Genomic DNA, 27491 nt, shown 5'->3' on the forward strand with positions numbered 1-27491 from the left:
TATCACAAGTTATGGAATGCCTACATTCTGTAAACTCTTTCTGTCCTTTCCCTCTAATTTTCCCAACAGCCATAGAGTGGAACTAGCGTCCCACTCCAGTACTCTTGCCTGGAAAATCCCATGGATGGAGGAGCCCGGTGGGCTGCAGTCCATGGGGTCACTAACAGTCGGACACGACTGAGCGACTTCACTTTCCCTTTTCACTTTCATGCATTGGAGAAGGAAATGGCAACCCACTCCAGTGTTCTTGCCTGGAGAATCCCAGGGACAGGAGCCTGGGGGGCTGCCGTCTATGGGGTCGCACAGAGTCGGACACGACTGAAGCGACTTAGCAGCAGCAGTAGCAGCACCCACATTATTATTGTCTACCTTCCCAGGCGGCTCAGTGGTAAAGAATCTGCCTGCAATGCAGGGGACACAGGTTCAATTCCTGGGTCTGGAAGATCCCCTGGAGAAGGAAATGGCAACCCACTCCAGTACTATTGCCTGGGAAATCCCATGGACAGAGGAGCCTGGTGGGCTACAGTTCATGGGGTTGCAAAAGAGTTGGACATGATTTAATGGCTAAACAACAAGCTTCATTTCACTTCAGTTCAGTCACTCAGTCATGTCCTACTCTTTGCGACCCCATGGATTGCAGCATACCAGCCCTCCCTGTCCATCACCAACTCCCAGAGTTTATTCAAACTCATGTCCATTGAGTCAGTGATGCCATCTAACCATCCCATCCTCTGTCGTCCCCTTCTCCTCCTGCCTTCAACCTTTCCCAGCATCAGGGTCTTTTCAACTGAGTCAGCTCTTCACAGCAGGTGGCCAAAGTTTAGCAGATAAGAAAACTCAGGCTTAAAGGAGTCAGCTGAATGTACCCAAGGAAAAGGGAAATGGATTCTAACTGGGGTATGCATCTCACCCATATCCACAAGCTCTTTCTCTTATCTGTTACTTCTCCTTTGTGTTATTTCCCAGACCTTGAAATTCAGAAAGAGGAAGGAGAAGTATTTTTCACACATCGATTGTCTGTAAATAGAGCAAATCATTTCTTGTGTAATTGGAAGTACTGCCGTTCTGAAGAAGGGATGGGAAGTGTCAGAAGTGGGAGGGCAGAGGAGCAAGGTCGCTGTAGCAGGAACAGCAGTGGGAGGTTCTGGCTGAGCTCCTCCGGCAGAGCTGCCGCGCCAGCCACAGCACACAGGACTGGGCTGCAGGAGCAGGTAGGCACTGTGGTTTGGGCTTCCCAGGTGGCTTGGATGGTAAAGAATCCACCTGTCATGCAGGAGACCTGGGTTCCTAGTCGGGAAGCTCCTCTGGAGAAGGGAATGGCAACCTACTCCATATTCTTGCCTGGGGAGTTCAATGGAGAGATGAGCCTGGAAGGCTGCAGTCCATGGGGTCGCAATGAATTGGACACAACTGAGCAACTAACACTTTCACTTTTTCTTTTGACTTGGATCATGAATTTGCAGGGCGAGGACCGTCCTTTAAGTGGGCAGCCAGGAATAGGATTCTCGTTCTGTCTCTGACCCCCTACTTGGCTTGCTAAGACTTCGCAGGTTTCTGTTTATTTACTTTCCAAATCAGAGAATGGAGTGAAATGATCCTTAGGTTTCCTTCAAGATGTTGAGGGGATGATTTTCTATAATTCTCTGCATTTCCTGGTGTGTCAGTCTTATACAGAACATGCTCTCAATGAACACTGTGCAGTTAGATGGAACCCTCAGCACCGAGCCCCACTGCTCTGTTCTAATTCTGTAAGAGAGAAAATTGCTCGTTGCAGAGCAGGTGGCCTCCAAGTGGTGACTTGTCTTCAAAGTTGGGGTTTTAGAAGTGTTTTGCAAAGTTGGGAGCTACCATATCTTTATCTCCCCTTGATGAATGTGGAAGGAAAAAGGAGCTCTCTCAGACAGTGGAGCTTGGAGACAATGGCGTCCAGTCTGGAGCCTTCTTGCAAAGTCATAAGGAATCTTGGTGATACAGAATTCTTCCTAAAAACCAGCCGTATGTGTCAAAATTCAGGTAGTGTAGCCTTAAACTCCTTAAAAACACTTCTAAATATTACTCTCAGAAGGTAATTGAATAGATGTGGCACCACAGAGGGGCAAAGATATTCACTGTGGCATTGCTCATAATGGTAATTGTTCATAATGGGCGTCCCAGGCGGCTCAGCTGGTAAAGAATCGGCCTGCAACGCGGGAGACCTGGGTTCCAGCCCTGCTTTGGGAAGACCCCCTGGAGCAGGGCATGGCAACCCACTCCAGTGTTCTGGCCTGGAGAATCCCATGGGCAGAGGAGCCTGGCGGGCTGCAGTCCGTGGGGCCGCAGAGTCAGACACGACTGAGCGGCTAAGCGCAGCGCAGTGCTGGAGGCTCAGCCTCAGCATCGGTCCTTCCCATGAGCATTCAGGACTAGCTGCCTTCAGGATGGACTGTTTGGATCTCCTCACAGTCCAAGGGACTCTCAAGAGTCTTCTCCAACACCACAGTTCAAAAGCAGCAATTCTTTGGCGCTCAGCCTTCTTTGTAGTCCAACTCCCACATCCATACATGACCACTGGAAAACCATAGCTTTGACTGTATGGACGTTTGTTGGCAAAGTAATGTCTCTGCTTTTAATATGCTGCCTAGGTTTGCCATCGCTTTTTTACCAAGGAGCAAGCGTCTTTTAATTTCATGGCTGCAGTCACCATCTGCAGTGATTTTGGAGCCCAAGAAAATAAAGTCTGTCACTGTTTCCACTGTTTCCCCATCTATTTGCCATGAAGTGATGGGACTGAACCAGAACTGTGTCTGAGTGTCTTCTGCGCAGGTCCGGGTCAGCAGTGGCCTGCCACGGGGCAGGGGCTCTGGATGCATCAGACCTGGGTGTGGCCTAAACCCTCTTGGAGGAGGTCACCATTAACCCCAACACAGAGCCAACAGGACTTAGACAGGACTTGGAAACAGACTCTTGGAGGGCACAAACAGAACCTTGTGCACCAGGACTCAGGAGGAAGGAGCAGCGACCCCACGGGAGACTGGCCCAGGCTTGCCTGTGAGTGTCCAGGAGTCTCCAGCAGCCTACACCCGAAACGAATGCAACATTATAAATCAACGGTACACCTATATAAAACTAAAGGGTTAAGTGGTAACAGATAATAAACATACATGGTATATGAGAGTACAGTGAGGCAGAGGCACCAACGGATTCCAGCCCTAGTCTCAGGCTTAGAGCCAAGCAGAGACTACAGCCCTTGGCTACGAGAGCTGACAAATATGGGAAGGAATCCACAACCACAAAGACTTTTTAAAAAAAATCTTTAAGTTGAAGGTCAATTGTTTTTTATTTCTTTCGAATTTTATTTTTTAATTTTTATTGTGGCAAGAGCATAGAACATGAGCTCTTTGTAAGAGAATTTTAAATGCACAATAGAGTATTGTTATCTATAGGCAAGATGTTGTACAGCAGATCTCCAGAGCTTATCTTGCATAACTGAAACTTTGTACATATTTTACATCAACTCCTCATTTCCTGGAAACCGCCGTTCCATTCTAGTCCTGGCTTTTATGAGTCTGACTATTTTAGATACTGTATATAAGTTGAATCATGCAGTTTTTGTCCTCTGTGACCGGCTTACTACACTTAGCCTTCCCTAAGAACAGTCTTAAAAAAGAAGGAAATTCTGCACTCTGTGTCAATATGAATGAACCTTGAGAGAATGGTTCCTAAGAGCGGCGCCAGCAGATAATCATGGGACTTTATTCAAAGTGTGACCTGAAAGAAAGAGAATGTTGTTCGGAGAACAGATCTGGGAGCACCCCAGGGGCAGCAGTCCTGCTGAGCTGGTGGACAGCAGACAGCTCTCTCCTTGAGTCCACACGGAAGCTGCCAGTGTTAGGATGAAAGAAAGGGAAAGATCGGATGAATGTGGTGCTGAGAGGAAAATCACAGGTCAGACGGCCTCGGTGCAGACACTCCTGCTATGTGAATACAAGCTTGCACTAGTTATGCTGGCTATACGATGGCATACTTTGCATGACACTCTCATTTAATGAAAACCGCTTGAACTTACTATCCCTAAGTTTCTAAATGTATGAAGTGGATTTAATAACATCTAAGTTGTTATAAGGCCCAGTGCCTAGAATTCAGCGGGAATTAACTAAAAGTGTTCATATTGACAATTACTAAACTAATAGAGACAAGGGGGTTGTTCTAGGCGCTGCTGCCGCTGTCCTGTCTGGCTCTTCAAGACCCTGTGGACTATATGTAGCTCACCAGGCTCCTCTGTTCATGGGATTTCTTTCTGGCAAGAACAGCTGGATGGGGTGCCAATTTCTCCTCCAGGGGATCATCCCTACCCAGCGATTGAATGCACAGATTTCTTACCACCAGCACCACCTGGGACCCCCCCGTTCTAGGTGAGATAAGTCATTTGCTGAAAAGGATGTGGAATAGGATTGATCAACATCTTAAAGGAAAGAAAATAAGACTATGACGGAAGACTGGGAAGGATAGATGGAGCACAAAGTTACAATACGGGGGAGGGGGACCCTGGTGGTTCCGACTCTGTGCTTCCACGGCAGAGGGCCTGGATCTGCCCCCTGGTTGCTGCGAGGTCTGGCCACACCATACCGGGCGGTGTGGCTGGGAATGTTCCACGGTGCAGCCGGGGTTCAGAGGGGTAAGGAAGAGGGGTGAGAGCAGGGGTGGCTGGAAGGAGAGTGAAGCGGGTGCGAAGCGAGCTCCTTGCGGACTATTTGCCTCCGCACCGTGCTACTCCTCAAAGTGCTCCAGCTCTCTCCCCGCGACATGCTTCCTGTCCACAGTGAAAGCACCGCGGCAGGCTTGCTACCGGCCAACACTTCCCCTGCTCCCCGTGCTCAGTTTGGTTCCTAAAGGACAGGTCACCTCTTGGACAATGGGGAAGAATCTTAAGCTCCCGCAAAGTCTGGTTTCCTATCTTTAAGTCAAACCTTGGGTCCCAACTGGGTTCACTTCTCTTTCCAGCATCACCAGCACCAATGCCATCACCGCTCAAGCTCATGACTGACCGAGCCTTTGATGCCTTCACTCCAAAGGGCGTCGTTATTTCCAAAAGCGAGAAGCCTGGACAGGTCTACCAGAAAGAAGATGACCTGCCAAAAGGTCTGCCAAAAGAAGCCACAGTTCTTGGAGTAAGTCCATCTCCTTACAGGGGGAACCCTGGGAAAAATATTATGAATGTATCCAGACCACAATCTACAATGGACCTGGGAGACTCTTTCTTTTTACCCCCCTGACTCCAGGCTTATTGGGACATGAAATGGAGCTTTATAGGAAGGCTACATCTTCCTCAGGCTCTTTTGTAAACTAACGGAAACCATTAGATCTTTTCCACCAGAAATCTATACGATAAATCCTCTTATAATTTATCATTAGTATAGTAGAGACTTAGGATTTAACCATTTGATATTACTCAGTATGTTTCAACTTGATTTTATTTTGAGCATATTTCTTAAACATTTTGAAATGAGACAATCCGGAGCAATCTCACTGCTCATTTTCTCCTGTTCACGGGAGGAACTATGAGACGCCAGGTGTCCTAGGTCACCACCCTTCATATTCAGGACTGAATTCCCACGTGCTCCTTAATATCACCTTTAGAGACCTAACTCCCACTCATCCCCAGATTTGGAAATCTGCCAAAAATCAGAATTCAGGGTTAGTTAACAGCATTATAGAAGGGAACGACAGAGGATGAGATGGCTGGATGGCATCACCAACTTGATGGACATGAGTCTGAGTGAACTCCGGGAGCTGGTGATGGACAGGGAGGCCTGGCGTGCTGCAGTTCACGGGGTCATAAAGAGTCGGACACGACTGAGTGGCTGAACTGAACTGACAGCGTTATGGCGCTTCCCAGGCAGCCCTGTCAGTGCAGGAGATGCAAGACACACGGGTTGATCCCTGGGTGGGGAGGATTCTCTGGAGAAGGAAATGGCAACCCACTCCAGTACTCTTGCCTAGAAAATTCCATGGACAGAGGAGCCTGGCAGGCTGCAGTCCGCGGGGTTGCAAAACAGTCAGACTCGCCCAGTGACTGCGCCCACGCAGCTCACACACAGCACAACAGCGCTGTATTCTTTATCCCTCAGTTTTTTTCTCAGAGCCTCTTCTGAGGGCTTGTGCAAGCAGAAATCTTGTTCCCAAGGGCACAGTTTCCACTGACACACTCACTACCAGGCATGGAAATGAAGGCAACTTCTTCCCAGCTTCTCGTGGAGACTTCTAGATCCGTCTTTTCCTCTCATTTCTATAAACTTCTACTCTAGAATCTCATGTCATCCTGGTGGGTTATTCACTCCAACTTTTAACAAAAGACAATGCAATTGTCCTTTTCATTTATTAATTGAAAAATCCTAATTTCAGTCTCTCACCCAAAAAAGATATTTTTGAAATGTTAGCTGTGTTTTCAACACTGGAAGAGAACAATTATTTCAAGCAATTGTAGGCAGTCATGAACTTCGAAAGGCATTTGTTAAAGGTAATTCTAATATTAGGAATAATTAAGAGTTGATAGAATAAAATTTTAAGAAGTTTGAGTTTAGTTTAAAAAAACCTAAGAAAAATCAGCGTCTTAGAAAATAACAGTAAATGATATACTGAAAAGTCTGAAACATGATCGTCTTTAGGACAACTGTCTGATGAATACATTGCTTGAAAATAACACCACTTAATGTTTAGTATTCTACTATCATTTAACAATAGTCACTCTCTTAATTTACGTCTTTCAATAGCTGGTTCTGAGCTGACTTGCCTTTCTCCTTCTTGTTTTGCCCGTGCAGCCTACAGGTAGCCTAGAATCACAAACACATTCCACCCTTTGCTTCAGCAATCAATAGGAGACATCAAGAAGAGATATGTTTTTCATTCATACATTCACCTGTCTTTTATTGAGCACCTCCAATGTGCCAGCTACTATTTTACTCACTTGAGTTAATCAGCAAACTCTACACTTAAGAGTTGTTTTTTTTTTTTTTTTTTTGAGCCCCATCCCCATATTCCTTGAAGGAATTGGAGAGACAAAGACAAACTTCAGTGAGCTCCCACTTCTTTCACTCTCCCAGCTAACTCACTCTTTCCCTTTAAGATTTTGACTGTTCCGTCGCTGCCGCTCCACACAGTAGAGTTTCGGTCATAAGCCATTGCTATTTCAATGTTCGTGTTTGTGACCTTTCCCAGGGCTGTGCCCGCTTAGTTCCCTGACCTCTTCTCCCCAAGGATCTTGTCTAGCCGTCCTTAGACAAACATCCCCTGGGTCACACCCTGTACCTCATCAACACTGAGAGCAGGAAACCAGCTGAGAAGGTAACAGGCAGGAAACCTCTGGGCCCCAAACGGAGGAAGCAGGCTGCAAGCATCAGCCGACTGTCTCTCTCTCAAGCAGCAGGAGAGAACAAGCTACAAATGCAAGGTTTTTTTCCCTCCTCCGTACAAATTTAAAAGGAGGTTTCTTTTAAACTTCTGTGTTGCAATGACGCACCTGGTTCCACCTGAACTTTGGTTTTCTCAAACCTAGAGCTAGCCAGTGTGGTTTTCCTTATGGAAATGTCTTTCTTAAGCTATGTTAATGGACTGTGTATTCACCTTAGACTCTGTCTTTCTTCAAGTTGATTCTTCCGAAGACTCAGAACGGATCAGGGCTCAGCAAACCAGCATGCTTTACTCTTGGAAACGTTCTCTTCAGTTCAGCTCAGCTCAGTGCAGCCGCTCAGTCGTGTCCGAATCTCTGTGACCCCATGAATGGCAGCACGCCAGGCCTCCCTGTCCATCACCATCTCCCGGAGTTCACTCAGACTCACGTCCATCGAGTCCGTGATGCCATCCAGCCATCTCATCCTCTGTCGTCCCCTTCTCCTCCTGCCCCCAATCCCTCCCAGCATCAGAGTCTTTTCCAATAAGTCAACTCTTCACATGAAGTGGCCAAAGTACTGGAGCTTCAGCTTTAGCATCATTCCTTCCAAACAAATCCCACAGCTGATCTCCTTCAGAATGGACTGGTTGGATCTCCTTGCAGTCCAAGGGACTCTCAAGAGTCTTCTCCAACACCACAGGTCAAAAGCATCAATTCTTTGGCGCTCAGCCTTCTTCATAGCCCAACTCTCACATCCATATATGAACACAGGAAAAACCATAGCCTTGACTAGACGGACCTTAGTCGGCAAAGTAATGTCTCTGCTTTTGAATATGCTATCTAGGTTGGTCATAACTTTCCTTCCACGGAGTAAGCATCTTTTAATTTCATGGCTGCAGTCATCATCTGCAGTGATTTTGGAGCCCAAAAAAATAAAGTCTGACACTGTTTCCACTGTTTCTCCATCTATTTTCCATGAAGTGATGGGACCGGATGCCATGATCTTTGTTTTCTGAAGTTGAGCTTTAGGCCAACTTTTTCGCTCTCCTCTTTCACTTATGTTAATGAGACTATGTATATGCTTGGAAACCTGCCTTTCTTCAAGATTCATGTCAATTGTCTTATGTCCTGGGATGACTCACCTGGTGCCAATGTTATCTCAGAATGCATGTTGTGGGTGAGCAGCCTGGTGCCGCTCTCTGAGTTTTGAGACATGTCCTTTCTCTAATTAGCAACCTGCTAATAGGTATATAACTTCTTGCTAAAACCTAGCAGGGGGCACTCTTTCTGTCCCCTTCTGATGTCTATGTCAGAAGCTTTCTCTATCACTTTTATACTTTAATAAATCTTTATCACACAAAAGCTCTGAGCGATCAACCTCATCTCTGGGCCCTGATCAAATTCCTCTCCTCTGGAGGCCAAGAATCCTGGTGTCTTTCATGGCTCAGCAACAACCTTTCACAATCATTATCTATTTTTCAAGAATCTCATACTACAGCCACAAATTCTAATCTCTCAAGGTCATTCCCTCCGACTTCCATTGATTCTTTGTTTAACCTTGCTGAAACTTACTGATAATAACCCTTCTTCACAGAGCCTTCCTCTCCTAGCCATGACCCCCTTAGTTCTCTCTCTTGTGATGCCCTCAACAACCTCATCCTCATATCCTTATAGCACACTCTCCAGGAAAAAACCTATGACATTGTTTTAACTCTAATGCTGCCCCATTTGCCTAATCTGTACTTGAATTCATGCCTGAAAACATACACACACTCACATGCCTGAAAACACACACACACTCACATGCGCACATACACATCACCTCTTAGTTATGACTCTGAGCCCAAATGGACTGTCAAAGCTGCCTGAAATGTGCATGACATTTATTTCATCTGTCCCCTTTCCTATGACCCCAGAAAGCCACTTCATAGATGCTTTCCCTCCCCCGCCCCCCAAACCTCCAGAGTCTTCCTTTTCCATTGATCACCTCGCTTCCTAAAAGGCCAAGAAAACTGAGCCTCTCTGGTGAGAAAGTCTGCAAGCTGCTACACATCTATCATTATCCGCATCTGTGCCCATATGTTCTTTATCTCCTCCCCATTGCTAAAAATAAAATAAATGCCCACCTTCTAGTTAAGATATTCCTCTCTGGGGGCAGTAGATCCCAACCCTTATCACTTGCTCCAGAAATTCTCTGAAAATTTTCTTATCAATTCCATGAGGGCAGAATCTTACTGCAATTTCTCCCCATCTTGAAAACAAACAAACAAAAAGCAAAAACAAATACTTTTAACTTCACACACCCTCCAGCTAATGCCCCCTTCTCCCCTTGCATTCCCAGGAGCACTTCCTAGTGATGGGAAGCCAGTGTCTCTAATCTCTCTTGAGACATATCTGGTGGTGTCTGTCCCCTTTGCTCCACGCTGCTAACCCAATTCCCAGGTCTTTGGTGTTGATTTTCTCAAACTAATGAAAGGTCTGGAGCAGCTGATCATTCTCTCCTACCTGAGATACTGTATTTATTCTTGGATGGGCTTCCCTGATAGCTCAGTTGGTAAAGAATTTGCCAGCAACGCAGGAGACCGCAGTTCAGTTCCTGGGTCAGAAGATCAGCTGGAGAAGGGACAGGCTACCCACTCCAGTCTTGTTGGGTTTCCTGTGTGGCTCAGCTGGTAAAGAATCCACCTGCAATGTGGGAGACCTGGGCTCGATCCCTGGGTCGGGAAGATCCCTTGGTGAAGGGAAAGGCTATCCACTCCAATATTCTGGGCTGGAGAATTCCATGGACTGTATAGTCCATGGGGTCACAAAGAGTCACACACGACTGAGCGAGTTTCACTTTGTATTCTTGGACATCAGTCCTTCTGGGTTTCCTCCTTCCTTCTGGGTCTTGCTTTTTATGTTTCTATTTTGCTGATCCTAAATTTGGGGTTCTCTACAGCTCAGCCCTTGACTCCATTCTCTTTCCATACCTGTTACAATGGAGAACTCATCTGGTAATAGGGGTTTAAATATTATCTTTACTTAAAACTTGGGACAAAAAGGCTGTATCTGTCTCCAAGATCTCTTCTCCCAACTTAAGACTCACATATCCAAAAGTCGCTGTGCATCTCCACTTGGATATCTGCTCGACACCTCACCCTAGTCTGCCCCAGGCTGACGTCCTGATCTTCCACCCCCAAGCCCACCCCTATACAGTACTGCCCAATTTAAGCCAGTGTTGACACCACCACTTCAGATACTCACGCCGAGACCCTTGGAGGCACCCTTCATCCCCTTTTCATAATCCACATCCACACCATCAGCAAGCCCGATACGTTTAATCTCCACAGCGCATCCAGAACCCAGTGACGGAACTCCTCACCGCCTCTGTTACCCACATCTTCCTCCAGGCTGGCATCATCTCCCATACGAATTATGGAAAAGCCCTCTTTATTCACGCCCCTGCTCTATTTCCTTACGATCTACTCTCAACTCAGCAGACGGATGATCTTTTAAAACCGTGAATTAGAGCATGTGCTATCCTTGCTCAAAAGTGTGCAGTGGTCTGACCTTTTCACTGAGAGTGGCAGGCAAGGTTGGTAAAAGGAGCCGACGATGCCGTACATAGTTTGTCTCACACCCTTAGTACTTCTGAGGGCGCATTTCCTAATGCTTTGCCCTTAACTCATTTTGATTTCCGAGGAATTCATCAGCAAAGGATGTGATACACATCAGGTGACAGCGATTTTCACTTGCTTTATTCCCCTGATGTCTGGGACAGTCAATAAATATTAAAACAGTGTTTAATAAATATTAAACAGTGAGCAAAGTGAGCGAAGCTCCCTATCGGATGAATAGGGCTAAACACCTAGTTCTTCCCTTTGGCCATTGGCATGGGTTTTTGCAAGTTATTTTAACTCTCGTGCCTCATTTTTCTTATCTAGAGCTAAAACGTAGAAAGTGTCCAACAAATACAGACTATTGTCACCACCACTGGTGTCATTAAAAAGTATTAATAATTATTAAAATTCGAAGACAAGTAAGATGAATTATGGCAGTAAAGACTCTCTGCTCTACTTTACTTCAACTGAAACTGAGCCTTTTATTAACATTCCCGTGATAAATTTGCTTTCTATAGCCATCTAACTGGACCGTTGTCTAGAAAATTTTTCCCTATCTATTTGCCCTAGACGAAACCAAACCAAACAAAAGCCTGTAAACTACCTTTTGCAAAACAAAGTTAAAAATGCATATATCACTCCCTGATTTGCTTGGTTAATAATTCTATCAGAAATAGGAGAGTTTAGCTATATACGACTCTCTCTAACACTGGCACCTTGTAACACCCCCGAGCTCCTTTGATGACAGATGGTGACGTATGCTCTGCGCGCTTTAGAATTCGCAGCATGCATGCAGGGATAGCTCTCATCTGTTCACAGTGCTCTCTGAAATTTTTCACACTTTTCCCTCTTATTTCTTTCAGACCGTCCAGATCCTGTGTTTCCTGGTGATTTCAAGTTTGGGGGTCATTTTGGTTTATGCTCCCAGTTCTCCCCAGCTCAGCCCAGCAATTTCCACCATTCTGATGTCTGGGTACCCATTTTTAGGAGCTCTGTGTGTGAGTAGTGGGGTCTCCAAGAAGGGATATGCTTTATAAATGCCAACTGGGTGCTAAGCCATGGAAAGACTCAATCCCAAGAAGCAGGAGAAGACTGAGTTCTGCCACCTTCCCTCTGTTGCTGTCGCACATCACGTGCCTCTAGTTCAGGGAAAGTGGCAGAGGGTCTTGGCCATGCTGTGTGAGCCTCCCAGGGAGTGGCTGGCTGGGGCAGGAGGCCGAATGGTGACACCGTGGGCATGCATTTCTTACATGGCCTCAGGGCATACTTCCAGAAAGTGGAAGGCTTTCACACCCTTCTTTGGCCCTGTGGTGAGGCCCTTGGAATCCCTCCAGTTTAAGAGTAATCCACCTGTCGGCAGAAAGTGAAAAGCTCATTTTTTCTTAAATAAAATGAGCACCGCTGGTGGATGCCACAGATCTGCAGAGGATTAAACTAACAATGGTAAGATTCATGGGAACCAGGGGTACTCTTGCCACATTGTCAGAGGCAATCCGGAGCACCTGGTAGAAAGTTTTTTTGAGGCCTTCCACGTAGTGGCTCATGGAAAAGGGCCCAGCAGACACTTTTCCTTGGAGGTTAGCCGGGACCTCCCCACAAAAGGCCACTTCTTTGCAGCATTCTGACAGAGGAGAAAAAGGCGCGTTCTGGGCAGACAGACTTTTACCACGGCGCCTCCTCTGTGGGGATAGTCCTCGTGTGGACAAACCATGCATCGAGGCAGGGGAGCCCTGCTTCTGCCCCCAGAGCACTGTTTGTCCTTGACTCTTCTATCTAACCTACAGTCTGGGCGCCTACATTCTCTAATGAAAGCTAGAATTGACTCACGCTTGACTGTCTTTGTCTGTGACCACCCGATCCCAAGTTTAAACCACAAGCTTAACCCATGTTTCAGCTTCTCAGAACATTATCCCTCCACCAACTGGACCCTTAATACCACTGGGATCAAGTGCGGACTTAGGGGGCTTTAAAAGACCCTTCACATCTGGCCTTCCCATTTTCTTCAACTCCCAGCCTAACTCAGGCTCTTGACAGCAGCGGCTCGATCCCATGTGTTTCTGCACTCTGTGCTGGCGGGGCCTGTCTCCTGCGTGCATTAGGTGGCTGCCCCTGTCCTTCTGAGCCCTCAGGTCACGGTCCTCCTCAGTCTCTTCTCTTTCCACCTCGTCATCAGCAGCACTCACCTCCCTCCATGTGTAGCTCCTTCCCAGGCCTCCTCAGCTCCTGGTGATTTCACTTACATAAATTCAGCTCCTCTGGGCACCCTGCCGATTCTTCAGAGTCAGTGGAGGCATCCTGGGGGCGAAAATCAGGGGTCTCTATCCATATGGATCCCAACGAATTGACATGATGGATTGATTGAGCTGGGGCTTCCCAGGTGGCTCAGTGGTAAAGAATCTTCCTGCCAATGCAGAAGACACAAGAGATGCAGGCTTGATTCCTGGTCAGGAAGATCCCCCGGAGCAGGAACTGGCAACTCACTCCAGTATTCTTGCTTGGGAAGTTCCATGGGCAGATGAGCCTGGGGAGTTATAGTCCATGGGGTCACAAGGAGTTGGACACGACTGAGCAACTCACACACGCATTGATTGCCTGAGAGTAACATGGTGGTCACATTTCTGTAAGTCAACTGAACTGATCATTTCTCTCTTTTTTGAGCAGTTTGCCATTACTGGAACCCTCTCAATTATCTCTGGAAAAAAGTCAAGTGAGACGTTTGTAAGTATGAGAACCATCGATTCTTAGCTGACAGGAATAAAAGAAACTTCAGGGTTAACTCTTCGGAGGGAATTTGGGCTCTTTCCTCCTAGACTAGTGCTCTTCGCCCTAAAGAGACCTCCAACATCATATTCTAAGCTTGTAGGAGGTTTACCTCATTTGGTTAAACGGTAGAAAATTTTGAATATACCACGGGCTCTTTACAACTTGCTATCTTGGCCCTGAAGGGGACAGACAACCATCTTGCTAGAGCCTAGAGATCCTTTCTAGGACAGGGAGATCCTTTTCTAGAGGCAGAGGTGTGTGGGCTTAGGTCCTGTGGCCATCTCCTCCAACCCCTTAGAAACAGCCGTCAGACTGCAGCCACTTTGCTGACAAGGTCAGGAGGGGGCGAGGGGAGGCAAGCGCTGAGGTCTTTGATCCTCTCCATAGCAAGCTCCTCTTCCCACAGCCACACACCCACAAAGATGACCTAGGGAGAAGCCACATCCTGACTCAGGAAGATCCACAGTCTGGTTAGCTATGGGTGAGGGCACATCAGACGGTGAATGAGGCCAGAATAAGCTCCTGATGCTTGAGGCTAAACGTCTTAACCCCACAACCAGTGGACAGAAAAATGAAGAGTTCACAGCCTTGGACAGGGCCAGAGCTCTGTCGCTGACACTTCGGTGCGCTTCAAAGAGTTCCTTCCTTCTCCAGCCCCCAGTTTGCTCGCCTATAGCATGTGGAAGAGAAACATGTAGCTCTCAGAGCTGGTTTCCCAAGTGCCCTGAATTCACTGAGAAGGCAAGCCACAACCGGGATGAGCTGACGCAATGTGGCTCACGGGCGGGACCCAAGACGGTGCGTGGGCTCCACTGCCTACACTCGGCGACTCTAGGCCAAGACTCTGCCTGTTCAGGCTGCTCTTCCTCCAGGGACTCAGCACACAAAGGCCTGCAGCTACGGGGACAAGAGATAAGGGGACAGGGCAACCATCCTCCCAACAGCCGGTATCCCACTGTGATGTTAAAACAGAGGAGAGTGTGCGCGGGGAGCCTGACACCAAGCCTGGCTCATCTTTGCGGAGGAATCGTACCCTGTGGAAGCCCGTTTCCCCAAGATGGAGAATACGCCCCAGGAGAGGGCGTGACGGCTGTGGTTCTCATTGGTCTGATCCGCCTCCAGATGGGTATTCCAGCTTCTGCAGCTGGTTTCTGCCTTTTCTCTGAAGCTGCTTCTTGATGGGAAGAGAGTCATAGAATGGTCCTCCCAGGAGGACCAAAGCCCATATTCCAGAAGCCCTTAGAGCGAAAGAATGATGCTAACGCCACTGAGGGAGTCAGGGAACCCCTGGCAGCTGCCTGAGCAGCTCCTCCTCCGTCTTGGCGGCCCTGCAGAGTCAAGGAGCCGGACCTCTTCCCCTAAGAAAGAGCTGTTCATGCATTTTCTCATTCAACAAACTTTTACTGATTATATGAGGTAACAAACCAGGTAGTGAGAAGGGCCTACAGAGTAAATAAAACTCAGTCTGTGTCCCCAAGGAGCACACAGGTTGGAGGGAAATAGACGCAGGGAATTCCCATTGCAGCACAGTAGATGGAGGGTGAACAGCGTCACGTGCTGCGTCCGTGATGAGGTCCCAGTGAAGAATTTCTCTTCCAGGCCATAAACAGCCTCACCTTCAGTGCAGTGAGCTCTGTGGCTGCTGGAGCGGGCTTCATTCTCCTCACTGGCAGCCTGGTAACCCTGAGGACGGCCTCCCAGCAGTGTGACTCCGGAAGGGATTACCTATCCTCACTGCCTTATTCGACCTACTATTACTCGATCTATGACGTTAAGGACTGTCTCCTGACCAGTGTCGGTCTAACAGTAAGTAGACTGCACTTCCTGTTATGTGACATCTCAGTGTCCCTGCTTTGCAGACGTTTCTGCCTTTTCAGCAGTCTCCAGCCCTGTTGGTTTGAATGTCTGGAAGCAAACAGGAAAGACAATAATTATGGTTGAAAGAGGTTGGTCACCAGGCTGCATAATACGGGTGAAGCGCTGTGCGAAGTCAAAACAGGGAATCAAGAAGGGCTGTGTGTGGCGACCCGTTTGAACATCCTCCTTAAATGATAAATACCCCATTCTCAATAGCTTTAGCCCTCAAAGTGCCCCCTTGTTGAACAGGCATTCCCACTGCCCCCAACACGGACAGAAACATTTCCTTTCGATTTGAATTTGATTTGATTTGGGATTAATGCATCATATGGAAAGTTGGTATGGAACTTGAACCTTAAGCCCAAGCACATAATTACTAGACTGGCCCAGCAGGGTTGCAGACAATGAGAGACAGTCTACCCAGGGATGTGACTCTTAGCAGGAATGCCAGCATCCCTGGGCACCATCTTCTTGCCACAATTCCCCCAAACCTGATGGTCGCCACCTGTTGACTATGGCCCTCTTGGCCTAGTCAGCCCTCTATAAGCAGGCTCTGAGTTTGGAAGCCATAAGCTCTGGCCTTTTAGGAGAAGGGTTACTCACTGTGTGACTCCTCCTTGTCTGAGCTGGGAGACAAAGGCAACCTCTCTCACTCCCTTGGATCTGTCTCTTGAATCGCAGAGAATGTGTGTGCATTTCTGAACGCACAGCCTTCTGTGAGGTTGCCTGTGGGACCCAGAGGTTGCCAAAAGCACCTGCTTTGATCCAGGAGCTTGAGGAAGTGGAAGGGTACAGACTCATCTGGCTGGGACTCAGCTTGAGGAAGCCCAGCAGACAGTACAACCCTGGTGCACGGGAGAGGCCAGGCGAAGCAAGGAGAACAGGAGAGGCGTTCTCCCCCCGTGGGTAATCAGAGCTTAATTCAGCAAAAACGCATCTCAAACTGCCTCCCCCGCTCAGGTAGCTAGGGCCAAAGAGAGCTTCCTGCAACATCAGAGAAGCCACGACTCGGCAGACCGGGCGGACTTCGAAGTCCACTCTCTTTATATTACCTGGGGAAAGTAACAGAAGTACAGGTCAAAACACATACTGAGAGATGGAAGAAGGGAAGAAGGGAGGGTGGCAGGAAGGTCATCTCACATCCTAGAAGCTAAGTAGGGTAGTGAAGCCAGAGCAGAGATCAGAAGACCAGGCGGCCTGGACAGGAACATAGGTGTTGGAGGCTGGGCTCGTGGAATTTTAATTCCCATGATAGGATTTGAGGTTCTTCAGGCACGCCGGATGCAGGAAGCTCACACCGAGTGCCCTGCAAAATGTTAGGAGCTGAGACTAAATATTTAGCCTATTTAAGAAATAAGACCAAAAAAAAAAAAAAGAAGTAAGACAAGGAAAACACTCTGTCCTGCATCTCAAGAAGCTTCCAGAAACTCTTCCATAAAGGTTTATAGGATGAAATCATCTCACCAAGCCTTGTGCAGATAGGGTACCCAAATCCAAAATTACATATAAAATAGAGGAACTTTGAATAAAATGACTACCTTAAAATTGTTCCTGGATCTGTGAAACTCCTAAGGTACTATCAGAATCAAACCCAACTCCCATCAAGAGTCACTGTTGCTCCGTCACTAGCACATGTCCAGCTCTTTGCAGCCTCATGGACTGCAGCATGCCAAGCTCTTCTGTTCTCCACTGTCTCCTGGAGTTTGCTCAGATTCATGTCCACTGAGTCAGTGATGCTATCTAACCATCTCATCCTCTGTGTCCCCTTTGAAGCTGTCAATCTTTCCCAGCTTCAGAGTCTTTTCCGGTGAGTCAGTTCTTTGTATCAGGTGGCCAAACTATTGGAGCTTTACCTTCAACAACAGTCCTTTCAATGAATGTTCAGGCTTGATTTCCTTTAGGATGGACTGTTTTCAATCTAAAGGACTCTCAAGAGTCTTTTTCAACGGAGATGTCTGTAAGTCCAAGTTATGAGTCTCCTACATACCAAAGAACCCTTCACCATCACCACCCACACACTGAAGTTATCTAAGAATGAAAATATTTTGAAAAACATAAGGGAAAAAATGAGGGATTGTGGAAAATGGGACAAACATGAAATTTAGTTACCTGAGAGTTAGAGATGACATCATAATTTGAAAAAATGCTGTAATGAAACTACATTTTAAACAATTAAATATATTAAAAAAGGAATTAAAACCAAAATGAAAGAATATGGCAATGAACAACAACAACAACAACAAAAAAAAACAAGTGGATTTGAAAAAGAGCCAAATAGTATGATTAGAAATGAAAATTAAAATATTTGAAATTAAGAACATAGCATCAGTTAAATAGGAGATACAACCTATAGGTCGGATTAAACCACACTGAACACGATACACTAAGATAAAAATTCAGAAAATATCAGTGAGAAGTTAAAAGACATGGAGGACGCAGTGAAGGGAGAAGGCTCAACACGCCTCCTATGAGCTCCAGTGGGATGGCCTGGGAGACAGGGAGGGTGCAAGAGAGATAAGCGAGCATTTTCAGAATGCAGGAAAGATGTGAGGTTTCAGACTGAAGGACTGCACTGAGATTGTTGCAGGGTTAATAAAAACAAGCCCACACCTAGAAACGGCGTGGCAATCAAAAGCACTCAAGACAAAAGAGAAAAAAATAGGAGCAACTATTGGTAAATGAGCGACCTCCCTGGTGGCTCAGCTGGTAAAGAATCTGCCTGCAATGCGGGAGACCTGGGTCCGATCCCTGGGGCGGGAAGATCCCCTGGAGGAGGGAACGACGCCCCACTCCAGTGTTCTGGCCTGGAGAATCCCACGCACTCTTTGGGGTCCCCAGGAGTCGAACATGACTGAGCGACTTTCGCACACACACAGGTGAATGAAGGATGACTCTCATCTCTGAATGTGGAATACCAAGGTCTTGAGGGAAACCCTTGCTATTCATTTCGCTGCTTTGGTCCGAGACCCAAAAGAAAAAGCAGGAAAGAGGATGGCGCGGTCCTCACCGCCTGGTCTTCTCTCCACTGTTCGAGTCTTCACTCGCGGTCTTGTCTCCTGAACAAGAGTCGGGGCACCAACCATTCCTGTGTCGATTCACAGGGTGTCCTGGTGGTGATGCTCACCTTCACGGTGCTGGAGCTCTTAGCAGCTGCGTACGCGTCTGTCTTCTGGTGGAAAAGGTCTACTGCAACAGCCCGGCATTCATCCAGTCGAGTAGGAAGAACTGGGGCCCTGGAGTCGACACACGCGCATTCCGACGGGTGAGCCGACTAACCAGAAGCTGCCGCGTCACACAGGGACTCCGCTCCTCCGGGTGGCGGAGGCGGGGCGTGCACGCCGGTGCCGCGCTGTGCTGTGCTGCCGAGCAGCAGAGACCAACGCAACGCGGCAAAGCAGCTAAACTCCACCAAAGAATAGGAAGAGAGAAGGTGCGATCTTGAGCCAGTGTGAGCCTGCTGAGGCGTGCGGTTTTGCAGGCCCTGCTTCTGCAGTGTTTTCACGCTCGCATTGCTTACATTTTAAACAGCAGAGATTCCAAGAACGTTCCAATTAAAAAATACTTCTAAAATACTATGGCTCTATTTCTGTCAATTAAACATGCCTCTGTTCTCTGTCTCATTTAACAGCTTTATTCTTAAATATCTAAACTCAAAGATCAAATTTAACCAGAAGGCGCTCTCCCATCTGAGTTCTAGACCAAACAAGAAATTAGACACATAGAAATATAATTAACTTTGTTACTGTACTGGCGTGAACAACATGAACTACCCAATAAAGAGGTTCCTAATGCGGTCGCCTGGTCTAGGCCTTAGGCCTTATCCTCGAGGGGGATGTGCAGCAGAAATTCACAGCATGCTTTCAGAACGACGCGTACAAAGATGGCTGCAGAAGTGACGCGCATCACAGCCCCAAAGGAAGCTGTCCAAATGCCGAAGAGCAGGAGAGAAATGACAACTGCGGCGGCGTCAGGCAACGGGTGGGCTTCCCGGGGGCTCAGACTGTAACGATCCGCTTGCAACGCAGGAGACCCAGGTTCAGGGCCTGGGTCAGGAAGATCCCCTGGAGAAGGGAATGGCAGCCCACTCCAGCATTCTGGCCTGGAGAATCCCACGGACAGAGGAGCCTGGCGGGCTACAGTCCTGGGGGTCACAAAAGATACAACTGAGCGACTAACACACATGAACAATGGGGTATGATAAACCAACACAAGTGAACACACGCTTATATGCCACACAGATGAGTCCCACGATGATGAGTCCACGGGTACAGTTTAAGCAGAAGCAAGACTAATTGAGAGTGTTAGGAAAGTGGTTACTTTGCACGTAATGACTGGAAGGGGACCTAGAAGGCCTATGGGTTCCTGGAGATACTATTTTTCTTGATCTGAGTGCACTAGAGTGAACTAGAATGTTTCCGTGTGTGTGTGTGTGTGTGTGTGTGTGTGAATATTTTACACTGGGGCTGGAGAAACTTTGAGATTTCTTTTTACCCAATAAGCCAAGCAATACAATAAAATTGTATGTTATCCCAGATCTATTTCTTATTTGTTTACTTTCTACTGTTAATAGAAGGTTTCTTCAGAATATCTAGAGGATTATATTCAGCATGATCTAGGTTAATATTGCAAACTGATGGGAGTATTGGTAAGGACATTTCACCTTTCATTTCTAACCTCTCATCCAAACCCTTACCCCTAGCCTGGTTGTCTTTCGGAACGGGAGTGACCGTCCACTGAGTTTCTAAAGTCAGAAATTTGGGAGTGCGTCTTGGCTCCTTACTTTCTGCTTCATAACCACATTCAGTTTGGGAAACCAATAGGCAAGAATCACTGAAGGGAGGATCTAAGAGACTTGTGGTAAGAAAAGGGGTGAAAGGTTTCAACCAAGCCCCAGAAGACACTGCAGACACTTGTCATCCATATTAGACGCCCAAGTTCTCAGCCCTGATTTTCTAAAAATGCGTCTTCCTCAGAAACTTAACCCAAAATCACTGGTTGAGTCACACACACTCAGATCGTTATCACAAACTCTCTGATCCTTCTGATCTTAGCCAACTCCAGTGAGAGTCTCCTTGCTAAAGTAAGTTAGCAGCCTCGCTGAATAGGCAAGGAGCTGAAGGCATCCTCTGATCTCCAGCCCTGGGAGATGCTACAATGCACAGAACAACTTTCTAAGGCAAAGAGTCTTCAGGCCCCAAATGCCAGCAATGTCAAGGTTAAGGAACCCTGCTATACATGGTTGCCACAAACTAGGAAACACTCAAGGCAATATTTGAACATTATGGGAGGTTTTGTGAAACTTTTTGCTTTATGGTTTAACTGTTAAAATCATAACAAATATAAGAATAGCAAGGAGTAACACGGAAAGCAGGCCTTCCCTGGTGGCTCAGTGGTAAAGAATCCACCTGCCAAAGCAGGAGACACGAGCTCAATCTCTGATCCAGGAAGATCCCACGGGCCACATGGAACAACTGAGCCCACGTGCCCCAGCCCCGGAGCCCGGGAGCCACAGCTGCTGAAGCCTGTTGGCTCGAGAGCTGGTGCCCCACAAGAAGAGAAGCATCGCAGTGAGAAGCCCGTTCACTGCAGCTAGGGAGCGCTCCCACTCACCACAACAGAGGAAAGATCCAGCACAGCCAGAGATAAAGTGAGAAAGTGAATAAACACTTTTTAAAAATTAAAATAAAAAAGGGGGCTTCCCTGGTGGCTCAGATGGTAAAGAAGCTGCCTGCAATGCGGGAGACCTGGGTTCGATCCCTGGATTGGGAAGATCCCTGGTGGAGGGCATGACAACCCAATCCAGTGTCCTTTCAGCGAGAATCCACGTGGACGAGGACCCTGGCAGGCTACAGTCCATGGGGTCACAAAGAGTCAGACACGACTGAGCAACTAAGCACAGCACTAGATTCAGACACCCTTTCTCTCCCACAATCCATCTGCTCTTCACTACAATGGTGATAATACGAACACTTAAAAAATGTGCTGTGTAGATTATCTCATTTAATTCTCACGACAGCCCTACATTGGGCTTCCCTGGTGGCTCAGATGGTGAAGAATCCGCCTGCAGTGCGGGAGACCTGGCTTCGATCTCTGGGTTGGGAGGACCCCCTGGAGAAGCGAATGGCTACCGACTCCAGTAGTCTGGCCTGGAGAATTCCACAGACAGAGGCGCCTGGAAGGCTACAGTCCATGGGGTTGCAAAGAGTCAGACACAACTGAGTGACTTTCACACATGCACACACAGACACGGAAAGCAAAATTCCATACAGAATTTTATGTTGTTTTAATTGCATTTGCATAGCTTTAACCAGGAAGACTCTCACTTGACTTCATCTTACCTGTCTTTTTGAAAGCTAGAATTATACTCTATGAAAGTGGCAACTACGTCTGGTCCAATACCTTTATGTACTGATTTTCACGCTGGAAAGAAATGTGGTTAAACAGCAGTGAGACAATTAGTCAATACAAGTGGGAAACTCCTTTCGAAAGAGGGCGGCAGCGTGGCTGATGCAGATTTTGGAGACGACAGGCAGAATCTGACTCCTTCCCCGCCCCTCGGCATGTGGCCTTGAGCAATTTAACCTTCTGTACCTCATTTTCAGTGTGTAGAAATGTTAAAAGAATCAATGTGAATACATGTTTAAACAGAGCCCCTTCCGCACTGCCAGGAACGTCGTGGGCGTTTCATCACTGAGCTCCTCTCTAGCTCATGGACATAGGCACTGGGATTTGCTGGGACACCTATGTATTTTGTGCTGACCGTCTGTTTACAAACGAGTGGACACTAAAGCGAGTCTTCTGGATAACTGGCTCCTTCACCGGAAGAAGAAGGTGCTCTAGAATTCTGGGACTCTGTGACGCAATGACTGCGGTTCTGTGGTTCTGGTGCTGGGTGATGGCTGAGGGCTCATTGCCAAGGCCTCCCTGTGAGACTGAGGGCGGACCATGATTTTGGCTGCAATGGTCACTCACCCGTTTTGTTTCATAGAGTTTTGCCACTGAGTCATGGAATCGTCGTCTGAGGTCAAAAGATCCACCCACGTCATCAGTGTGCAGCCGAATGAGACTGTGCTGACCGCCCTTCCCTACGGGCCTCACAGTTCTCTGCTGGAATTCCTGAAGGGAGAGCCCAAAGTCTTGGGGGTAAGTCCATTCCCACGCATGGGTCTTCTTAAGGAGACTATGTTATTTCTCTGAGTATGTTTGCAGAGACGCTTTTCAGAAAGGACATTGATGCCCTCAGTTTCCCCTCGTCTGTCATGTAAAATACACCCTTCTCTTTTATGCTCTTTAGAAGAGAGACGTCCTGTCTGTTTACTCGTTTATCTGGCACTGTTTGGCTGCCTTGGGTCCTAGTTTCAGGAGGCGGATCTTTCTGCGGCGCACGGACTCTTTAGTTGTGGCTCGTGGGCTCAGCTGCTCTTCGGCAAGTGGGATCTTAATCCCCTGACCAGGGACTGGATCTGCATTGCAAGGCAGAGTCTTCACCAGTGAACCATCAGAGAAGTCCCTGCAGCCTTCTAAGTCACGAGCTTGTACATATAATCGGATACTCAGTGGAAGAGCTAACATGCAGCCTACAGGACCACTTCCCTACATTTTACAGATTATTTCAGTTCAGTTCAGTCGCTCAGTCGTGTCCGACTCTTTGCGACCCCGTGAACCGCAGCTCGCCAGGCCTCCCTGTCCATCACCAACTCCCGGAGTCCGCCCAAACCCATGTCCATTGAGTCAGTGGTGCCATCCAACCATCTCATCCTCTGTTGTCCCCTTCTCCTCCCACCTTCAATCTTTCCCAGTATCAGGGTCTTTTCAAATGAGTCAGCTCTTCGAATCAGGTGGCCAAAGTTTTGGAGCTTCAGCTTTAGCATCAATCCTTCCAATGAATATTCAGGACTGATTTCCTTTAGGATGGACTGGTTAGGTCGCCTTGCAGTCCATGGGACTCTTAAGAGTCTTCTCCAACACTGCAGTTCAAAAGCATCAATTCTTTGGTGCTCAGCTTTCTTTATAGTCCAACTCTGAAAACCATACATGACCACTGGAAAAACCATAGCCTTGACTAGACAGACCTTTGTTGACAAAGTATTTATTTATTTTTAATTGAAAGATAATTTCTCTACAATATTGTGCCAGCCTCTGCCATACATCCTGCAATGCAGAAGACCTGAGTTTGATCTCTGGGTTGGGAAGATCCCCTGGAGAAGGGAACGGCTACCCGCGCCAGTGTTCTGGCCTGGAGACTCCCACGGAGTGCATAGTCTGTGGGGCTGGAAAGTCGGACACGACTGCGCTGCTTTCACTTTCACTGCCACACATCAGCGCGAATCAGCCTTTTGTGCACACGTGTCCCCTCCCTCCTGAAACCCCCTCCCACTCCTCTAGGTTGTCACAGAACGTCCCTACCTTTTGATCAACAAGGGAAATAAAGTTCTGTTTAGAAACATGCAGGGTTTGCTCCTGTCTCAGCAATGCTTCTGAGGGCTTATTTAACTCTGAGAAATAGAATGCTCAACTGTCACGAATAAGACCACTAACTGAGGAAATCCCTGGCCTGTTTCAGGAGGGGCTAGTGATCATCTTTGAATCCCAGCAAGGGGGATGGAGGAAACCGGTGCCACTTTCCTCAATATCTTATTAAAGCAGCGACCTTGGGCTGTGGGAGCACCTCTCGCAGAGCTGAAAGCCTTTGGAGGTGAAGTTGAACATCGCCTTTCTGCTGCTGCAGGCACTGGGAGCTCTTTCAAAACCACCCTCAAAGCTCATAGTGAGCTGCAGCGTTGATACACACACACACACACACACACACACACACAATCTGTCATAAATAGAGCAAAGTTGTGTGCACAGCCCCCATCCTTAGCGCAAGAATCAGAACACTACGGCGGCAGCTGTGACTCAGGGCCACAGAGGTGTGGCCTGGGGGAACCCAGACGCCAGAGTGGGAATGGAGACACTCTGCGCTGAGGAAAGCTGCAGACCCCTGGGGACCGCCCCTCTCCCTGCATCCCCTAATAGGCTGAGGGGCCCACGGGGTCACTCTTGGCTCTGGACAGGCCTTCGCATCAAGAGGTGAGACATAGTTCAGTTCAGTTCAGTTCAGTCGTTCAGTCGTGTCCGACTCTTTCCGACCCCATGAATTGGAGCACGCCAGGCCTCCCTGTCCATCACCAATTCCCAGAGTTCACTCAGATTCACATCCATTCAGTGATGCCATCCAGCCATCTCATCCTCTGTCGTCCCCTTCTCCTCTTGCCCCCAATCCCCCTCAGCATTGGAGTTTTTTCCAATGAGTCAACTCTTCTCATGAGATGGCCAAAGTACTGGAGTTTCAGCTTCAGCATCATTCCTTCCAAAGAAATCCCAGGGCTGAGCTCCTTCAGAATGGACTGGTTGGATCTCCTTGTAGTCCAAGGGATGCTCAAGAGTCTTCTCCAACACCACAGTTCAAAAGCATCAATTCTTCGGCGCCAAAACCTCACCCCAACTCCTCTGCTCCAGCTCAGGGAACTTCATATACTTTCAGAGTGCTAGACTGAGGCCATAATTCTCAAAAAAGAAAGAAAGAAAAGAAAGTGAAAGTGAAGTTGCTCAGTCATGTCTGACTGTTTGCGACCCCATGGACTGTAGCCCACCAGGCTCCTCTGTCCATTGGGTTTTCCAGGCAAGAGTACTGGAGTGGTTGCCATAATTCTCAAAGGCTATATTTAATGTGGAATATGTGTGTGTGTGTGTGTGTGTGTGTGTGTGTGTGTGTTGGGGTGAGGATGGTAACAGGAGGCTGGTTCTACAGAAGGGGAAAAAATGTCAGGGTGAGTAGTTTGGAATCGGCGTCCCTGAGAAGCTTGCCGTCTAGGGCAGGGGTCCGTAGCAGCCCGTCATCTGCGAGGAACTGGCCGCAGAGCAGGCAGTGAGCCCCGGGCCGGCGGGCAGGCGAAGCTTCATCTGCGGCCAGCAGCCCCCCTGCTCAGGGCACCCCCTGTCAGGTCAGCAGCGGCGCTCGAGTCGCATCAGAGCGTGCGGGCGACTGTGAACCGCGCCTGTGAGGGACCGAGGTTTCACGCCTCTTTCGAGAACCATCCCCCAACCGGACTCCCCACCGCCCCCCCACCCCCTACCCAGCCCGGCTGTGGAAGAACTGTCTTCCACGAAACTGGTCCCTGGCGCCGAAAAGGCAGGGACTGCAGATTTAGAGGGAGAGTCAGACACATGCTCGAACTCGTGAGATGCAAGACGGACCGATAACCCCAGAGACACGGTCAGCAGGGAAGGGTGAGCAGGAAGGATTCGGGCACGGACACAGGTGAGTGAGGGGAGGAAGGCCGCCGGGCCTCCTGGACACCTGAGTGGGGGGGAAACAGGAGGGGAGGCACGCAGGCGGAGGGGCGCGCCGTTCTGGAGGCGATGCCTAGGCGCCTGCGAGGCTCCAGGGAGCCCGGGCGCGCGTGGCCTCAGCGGCCCGTTCTTCTCTTCACAGGCTGCGCAGGTCCTGCTTGCCCTGATCATTGCCGGCATCGGAGCTATATTTGCACTGAACTACTTCCACTTTGCCCAGAGATTCCCCCTGGTCTTCTTGACAGGATATCCATTCTGGGGAGCATTGATTGTGAGTACTGTGAGGAGCTTTGGAGGAATTACCATAAGGACTGGTTTGAATTGACCTCAGTCCTGAGACAATGAACCCCATGCAGGTGGGCCCGGAGGAGACCAGATAGCCAATCCCCTCCGCGGGAAAAGAAGTGATTCCATTTGGGTCACGGCAGTACCACCACCCTCATGGTGATACCCGCTCGTAGGTGTACCGTGTTGAAAAGGTTTCCAGCCCTCGAGTGTATAGTACGTCACTTGCTCCTTGCTACCAACCTGGGGGATTAGATGGGCAAATATCCCACTTTTCCCTTTGCAAATAAGAAAATGGAATTCGGGAGTAGGTGGTAATTTAAACCTGCCTGGCTAACACTCACAATCACAGCCTCTCAAAGCTTAAGGAGAATTTTAATACATTATTATGGTTCGACTGCTTCATTATGCCCAGAGACAGCTTTATGAACATCATTCATCCAGTTAATAAAAGAATCATAAACATAATTCCTAGTACAGAGCTATATGTCCCATCCCCACAGCTTTGGTTCCTAATCTTATGCCATCATATTCAAGGGTAGACTCCCCAGAGCTTCCGCCATTAAAACCTGCAGTCCCAAGAGGGCAAGAATGTTGTCCGTCATAGTTGTTACATTCTCAGACCTCAGAATCATGCTGGCTGCATAGCAGGTGTGAATGAATGAATCGTTCAGTGACCAGATGGATGAGAGAATGAGGAAATGAGACAACTGTCTCTGTTAAAGCCCTGTCCGCTTTTGATGAGCATAAACACTCCACACCTTTTCTGAGACACCTAGTAGTACCGCTGGCTTTCATTTCCAAAATGTCAATAACATCAGACAGGACATGACTTTCAAAGCGCACATCCAGAAAGCCAGGCAGACCAGCTCCTCACTTCCCCACGTCGCGAGAGGACATTCCCAGTGTGATACTGTGTGATCGGCACACGTGAATGACAATGAGGGTCTGGCACATTACTTTTTAAAACTCCACTCTTCACTGAAAAGTTATTTACTGAGCACCCATCCTACATCTGCAGGAGGGTCCTGGGTGCTCAGGTTACTGGTGGACAAGGCCCTCTCTGAGAGAAGTGATGAACTGCCCTTAGAAATAGACGGGGTTCGGCATCTAACAGGTAGGCTATAAATGGAAAGTGGCAGTAGCTCCGCAGGCACGTTATCACACTCGTGCTACACACACTGAGGAGTTCCGGGTGTCAGATGAAGATTTAATGGGAAACTCGCCTGTGCTGGGAGGTCAAGGAAGTGCCCTGCACATGGATGTTCACCGCGTAAAGCAGA

The 27491-nt window shown here is 48.1% G+C and overlaps 2 protein-coding genes and 1 long non-coding RNA gene across 8 annotated transcripts in view; 2 read left to right on the forward strand and 1 right to left on the reverse strand.

Annotated features, from left to right (window-relative positions):
• The first annotated feature begins 844 nt into the window (after nt 1–844).
• On the forward strand, nt 845–19160 carry LOC138420112 (membrane-spanning 4-domains subfamily A member 7-like). 6 transcript variants are annotated; one of them, XM_069553274.1, is made up of 7 exons: nt 2622–3089; nt 4190–4391; nt 4981–5147; nt 11832–11966; nt 13630–13686; nt 15331–15537; nt 18465–19160. In XM_069553274.1, the coding sequence occupies exons 2-7, from the start codon at nt 4343–4345 to the stop codon at nt 18477–18479; spliced, it is 630 nt and encodes a 209-aa protein (XP_069409375.1). In that variant the 5' UTR covers nt 2622–3089; nt 4190–4342; the 3' UTR covers nt 18480–19160. The 6 variants fall into 6 exon arrangements, with proteins under 6 accessions (XP_069409374.1, XP_069409373.1, XP_069409375.1 ...); XM_069553271.1 differs by having other exon boundaries at nt 18690–19160; XM_069553270.1 differs by having other exon boundaries at nt 2622–3027; nt 18690–19160.
• On the reverse strand, nt 15112–18829 carry LOC138420113 (uncharacterized). Its single transcript, XR_011249192.1, has 2 exons — nt 16192–18829; nt 15112–15636 (listed from the first exon to the last, which is right to left on the reverse strand). It is a non-coding gene; the product is annotated as an uncharacterized lncRNA (long non-coding RNA).
• Nucleotides 19161–22576: 3416 nt separating the features above from the next.
• LOC138420274 (membrane-spanning 4-domains subfamily A member 6D-like) overlaps nt 22577–27491 on the forward strand; it is a 51160-nt gene continuing 46245 nt past the window's right edge. Inside the window, exons 1-2 of the mRNA XM_069553376.1 lie at nt 22577–22731; nt 26066–26194. Coding sequence (XP_069409477.1) covers nt 22594–22731; nt 26066–26194 — 267 coding nt within the window. The 5' untranslated portion in view covers nt 22577–22593. The remainder of the gene's footprint in view (nt 22732–26065; nt 26195–27491) is intronic.

Source organism: Ovis canadensis, chromosome 15 (genome assembly GCF_042477335.2).
Source record: "Ovis canadensis isolate MfBH-ARS-UI-01 breed Bighorn chromosome 15, ARS-UI_OviCan_v2, whole genome shotgun sequence".
NCBI lineage: Eukaryota > Metazoa > Chordata > Mammalia > Artiodactyla > Bovidae > Ovis > Ovis canadensis.